Raw genomic sequence first — 6,000 nt, forward strand, 5'->3', positions numbered from 1 at the left:
GCACTGACCGCTAACATACAAACAGATTGCTACTAGGAATATTATCCGAATGAAAGAATTTTAATTATTTCACCACAAAAAATTTTGATTATCTCAGTCAAGAATGGACAGTCCTTGTTCCTATGCTGAAAAAGGACCATAAAGAAATATCAGCGTCTCAGTTGATAGATTGTCTGTACTATGCAATTTTCTGTGCCTTAACCAGCAAGTTGATCGAGTTTATACCTGCCCTAGGACCCATGCCAGGTCGGAAATCCTACAAGTAGATTTTTGGTTTTGGTGGTTTCTAAGTAGGGTTTTAGGGTTTTCTTAGCAGCAACCTTCAATTGGTGGAGAAAAGATCTTTACCAAAAAAATAATAAAAAAGGGGCGAATAGAAGACTTCTAAACTCAATTTAAAAGGATTGGTTTCTCTAACTGCACCAAAAAAAAAATTTCTTCTCTAACTGCCACATCCAGATCCAGCTAGCTTAGCTTGCTCTGTCAACCCAGTTCAGCAGTTGGAAAGTTGGAATTAAATGGAGAAAGTGAGAAACAATGTACGTTCTGGTTCTGCGATCTTCCATCAGCTGATTCTTTCCCAAAGGAGTGCCAGATGTTACAGTTTGCCATTATTGGCTAGCTCTCACGAGGTTTGATAACATCATAGGGGGTATATGTGGTGATCTTTTGTCCACCAATGCTACATAAAGTATAAACCACAGTTGGATTTGATCCATAGTCAAAAACTTTTATTAAGAATTCGTTTTGACTATATCAATCTGATCAGTATCAGTATATGAGAATATTGAACTCTGGTAACCAGCAATGAGGCGATGATCATCTATGAAATTGACTCCTGCTACAATGCCAAGAATCTATAACACAAAAAGTGGGCCTCAGGATACTGTCCTCCCCAGCCAATGTCAGAATCTCTATCATCTCCCCCAACTACAGGAAAAGATGCCGACCGATTCCCCTCCTTTCTTTCTTAAGAGGCCGGGAGGCTCTTATCACCTTCTCTTTGTGGTCCTTTGCACAAGTTGGAGTTGGCTTATATATACATCTGATGATATTAAAAGAACTGATCCATGTCTTTGGATTCCTCTCCTTTCTCTCTCAAGAGCTTTGAGAGCTCTTATCACCATCTCTTAGTGGTCCTTCCCTACCAAGTTGAAGTTGGGTTATACATCTGATGATTATGAAAGTGAGTGTCTGCATTTTAGTGTGAGTGATAGGGTTGATACTTAACAGGCTCCACAAGATTAAACTTCTTATTTGTTTACGGAACCACGAATCTCTCTGACTTTAGGATCTACGCTAAAGAGTCATTCCAAGATTTCATCCAAAATTGCGAGAGAATCTTTGAACAAAAGGGAAACGGGTGGAATTTACATCTACAGTATCTGAAAACTATTGATACATGATGGTCATGCAGTATATACCGCCAATTGATAAGAATCATGCAGCACCGCACTGGAGAGAGGAGCCGGCCGGACACATATGCTCGCATGCCTTGTCACCTTTTGAGTTGATAACATAACTGTGGTTCATATCAATTCCATAAGATGAAGTAGTTATTGTCAGCAGCAGATGGATTTCAATGGATAAATATTTTCAAGGATTCACTCCACATTTTTGAGCAGCGAATTAATTATGTCATGGACACCAAAATATCCAGTTATTTATGACACTACTGTCTCATACATAGCTGTGCTTGCATGCATCTTTGTACTAGGACTTCTTTGCATTTGTACCCTTTGAATCCCTGAATGACTATTCTACAGTGCTACTTAGAATATAAACATATTTTTTTACCTGGATTATCAGACTACCATTTTCAAGAGTTCTCTTCAACTATATTGAAGAATCAAAGGAGGAAGTCCTTTTCTTCCCTTCCCCCTAGTGTCTTCAAGGGTTCTCTTCAGCCACACTGAAGAATCAAAGGAAGTCCTTTTCTCCCCTTCCCTCTTGTAAGAAGTCCTTGTCTGTCCTTTGAATCACTTCCAAGGTTGAGAAAGATTGGGAATCAATCTCTTTGGGTAAAGAGAATTTTGGAGCTTTATGTCACTGTTCTTGGAGATTTCTTTTGCAGCCTTGGTATAAAAAACTGAAGAAGTACTATCATGCCGTAGGGGTCTGTTTGTACTGGATTCTTTTAAAGTCTAATATCCAGAGCCTCAAGTTTCCGTTGATATGATTGTTGGTTTGGATTTTCTTGATCTGTTTGTCCTTCTAGTACTGGCACTCACAACCAAACGTGCAGAGGCAATGCTTTTTTGGTAAGAGATATTTTTCATACATGAGCAACTAGTGAAAGCTACAATTTGACGATTTGGGTGATACGACGACTTCAATTATACTTTTGTTACTTGAATATTGACGTGTAAAACTTTCTATCTGAGTGACAGCATTGGTTACTCAAAAGCAAAAGACCACAAATAATGAAAGTATGATTTTATGAGATGCATCATACCATATTTGAGTCTGCTGAAACACGGATCAGGTGGGCTGGGCTTCTTTATAACATGAGTCTACCCATCTCCACTAATGGGCAGCAGGTTGGGCTTCATTTGTGACCAGCTTCTTGTGGTTCCCCGCCCTTTTTTTTCACCATGCTTAGACAATTGGAAGGTTTTTGTTTACCAAAAAGGAAGAGAAAAATATGTCGGCTGAAAGCTACTTAGGGCTGATGGATTGAATTTTTCATTAATGGGGAGACCTCTCGACCATAATAAGATGTGAGTCCTTCACTGGAGGCACAGGACCCATGTCTTAGGGTGTGGGACCAATACCCTGTGTTGATGGGTTTGTTTTTTTATCTATGTCATGATGAATATATATTCTTGTGAGGGACCAATACCCTGGGTTGATGTGTTTTTTTCTATTTTTTTCTCCTTATAATATCTATGTCATGATGAATTTATATTCTTGTGATATCATTTGGTTGAAATATTCTCTCTCCATGTAAAGGATCTGAACTCTAAATTTCCCTATAATGATATATGTAAGACCTCTATTTACAAAATATACAGCTAGATAATCGACTTGAACATAAAAGGTCTAGATAAGGAGTTGTTGAACTGAATTCCTTCATCGCAGGTTTGGTGAGAAGGACCCCTTGTCAATGAGGTACATGGGAACGTTGGCTGTAATTAAGAAACCTGAAAGTGCTTCATCATCACCCCAATAATTTTCAGTAGTTCTTCATCACTCATATTGAAGAACCAAAGGAAATTCTCTCGAGACTGGATGTGATCTCTACCTCGGCCTTGGTATCAGGTGAAAAAGCACCAGAGTTAATTAGTAATTTGCTTGTACGAAATTCTTTCTGTTGATGTGATTCTATCTCAGTAGGGTAACAGGAAGACAAACATTCCCAAATCCCACCATTGTAACGCCTGCAAATTCGTTACATGATTTGTGTGTTCAGAGACTTGCAGGATGAAGAACAGTCATCTAACGACAAGGTTGGACGTCCAATTGTGATATACGGGCAGGATATTAAGACCGTATACTGATAAAAGGAAAAACAACACAATAACAGGAAGAAGGAAGTAAACGAAAGCAACAAAGAGAACCACTTTCTCCAACAGCGCCTATTGGGCCAATTGGTACCCACATATGGAAAAAGCTAGAAAAGCTACCCAGTGGAAACATAAATGATGAAAATAAAGACGGAGATGGCTGAGATTTATGTATATTACTTAGGCTAGATGTGATGCCAATTATCAATTACTAGACGAATAAAGCCATTCAATCGTGCTCAAAATCTGGACCTTCCGAGTTAAGTGACCACTCACATGATTATTCTGCATATAAACAGAACACAAAATACAAGACTCCAGCCCTAAAGGAATTTTTTTTCGTAGAAACATTTTAGGATCTAAAATCAAGAGAAGGCTTTTTGTACCGCTCCTAATTTTCTGACGCTTTACACGTACATGGAGAATTGAAAGATGAAACAGCAATGAAAACATGACCTGCACTACTGAGAAAAATAATTCTCTCGAAAAAAAGTAAAAAAAGAAAAAGAAAAGCAAAAGCCAGACCTAATTTTATGTATCTTTTTAAAGATGTCTCGGTATTAACTTTACAAGCGCCTTTATGCGTAGATCCCTCCTGGATTTGGGCCTTGGGCCCTAGATCCTTCAATAAACTTTCGACTCCCAAAAATCCTGGGCTTGGGCCTGGGGTTCTAGATCATCGCTATTGATGCTCCCATAAATTCAACGATGGGACCCCACATCTTATAGGAAACCCTAGCTATTTCTAGCTTAGGATCATGTCAATAAATGAACAAACATCACATCCTCTAGCCTTTTGCATTCCACGAAGGGGTCATACAAGCATATACCGCACCTAGATATGTCAATATATCAGCCTTGATAGATATATTTTACTTAATTATCACCTAATAATCTTGGTTAATCTATTTCTCAATTTCAGCAGAAGAAAACCCTAAATTCTCATTCTTTTCCATGTTGAACAATTGGTTCCGTAACAATTGATGCATTCATATAATGGAATCAGTATGTTGTTATGCCCATCTTGAATGTAATGGCTGTTTTACTTGGCTCGTAACTAGCAACGAAACGAAATTTAACGATCAAGAACCCTACAGATCCAAACAATTGAACACAATAATGATGATTTCTGGCAGAGAGACGCATTGAAACGTAAAAACGAAGTATATTTCTCTTTCGAAGTTTCACGACTCTGTAACAAGGCTAAACCTCCCAAGAAAGATACAAGGACAACCTAACTATTGATAGCGAACCAGCGGTCAAAAAACAGTAGCACACAGAACATAACCAGGAAGATAACCCACTTGCATCACAGCAAACCCCAACCACATCGAAACCCTAAAAACATACTATTAGTCAGTTATCCCTAGTTTCTCCAGCTTGAGTAACGGTCACCGCCGCCACCGCCACCACCACCACCACTTCCATAACCACGGTCACCACCACGGCTGTATCCACCGCCGCCACCACCACGGCTGTATCCACCGCCACCACCACCTTCACGGCGTCCATAACCGCCGCCGCCACCTCCACCGTAGCCACCGCCGCCACCACTGCGGTAACCACCGCCACCACCACCGCCTCCGCCCCTGCTCTGGGCTTGGTTGACGGTGATGTTACGGCCATCAAGATCCTGTCCGTTCATCCCTTCAATGGCATCCCTCATCGCTTGCTCATCGCGGAAAGTCACGAATCCGAAGCCTCTGGATCTTCCAGTCTCACGGTCACTGATGATCTGTACAAACACCACAAAATATAGACATAAGAGACCGATTCCAACCACAAATCCAAGATAATTAAATCTGAACTCAAACCGATCGATCGACGTCTCCTGAAAGACGAAGAATTAAGACATACCGTTTCCGGTGATCAATTAGAGAACAGAGAGACATGTAGTACAGAAAACAGATCAAGAAAGCCATCCAATATCAGACAGTAACACAAAAAACAGCACTTAGGTCGAATCGATCCGTTCTGATACGATCGGATCTACGCATCTGTGCGAAGACGATGCCTCATAATAACGGACCTTAGATTCAACAATATCGCCGTACTGACTGAAAGCCCTCTGTAAGGCACTATCATCGGTCACCCAAGCAAGGCCACCAACGAAGCATCGGAACTCAACATCTGCAGATGCCATTGCTGAAAGAAGAGAGATCGGAACAACAAACAAGAACAGAAAGAAAAAGAACTAGATCTGAGAAAGAGGAGGACGAGACTCCACCTCTGAAAGCACGAGAGATACCGAACCCTAATACGTCAATTTATAGTCAAGTGTCTGCAACTGCTACGGAAAGATAACTAGGGTTAGGCGTTAATCTAGGGTTTGATTTAGGGCCTATGTCGTCATGGGTCTCGTTTTGGGTTCAGATATGAACCGTGCGATAGGAATATAAACAGAAAATTTTTAGGATTTGGAGAATATGCGAATCTGATTGGAATCAGAAACAAGGAAGTTAAAATAAAATCGGGTTAGAAATTGGAAAGAGGT

The 6,000-nt window shown here is 40.3% G+C and overlaps 1 protein-coding gene across 1 annotated transcript; it reads right to left on the reverse strand.

The window, feature by feature from the left end:
• Positions 1-4,651: 4,651 nt before the first annotated feature.
• On the reverse strand, positions 4,652-5,756 carry LOC149015231 (glycine-rich RNA-binding protein 7-like). Its single transcript, XM_089156417.1, has 2 exons — positions 5,536-5,756; positions 4,652-5,241 (listed from the first exon to the last, which is right to left on the reverse strand). The coding sequence occupies exons 1-2, from the start codon at positions 5,647-5,649 to the stop codon at positions 4,873-4,875; spliced, it is 483 nt and encodes a 160-aa protein (XP_089012543.1). The 5' UTR covers positions 5,650-5,756; the 3' UTR covers positions 4,652-4,872.
• Positions 5,757-6,000: the final 244 nt, after the last annotated feature.

Source organism: Hakea prostrata, chromosome 5 (assembly GCF_041222555.1).
Source record: "Hakea prostrata isolate BN-2017 chromosome 5, UWA_Hpros_2, whole genome shotgun sequence".
Lineage (NCBI taxonomy): Eukaryota > Viridiplantae > Streptophyta > Magnoliopsida > Proteales > Proteaceae > Hakea > Hakea prostrata.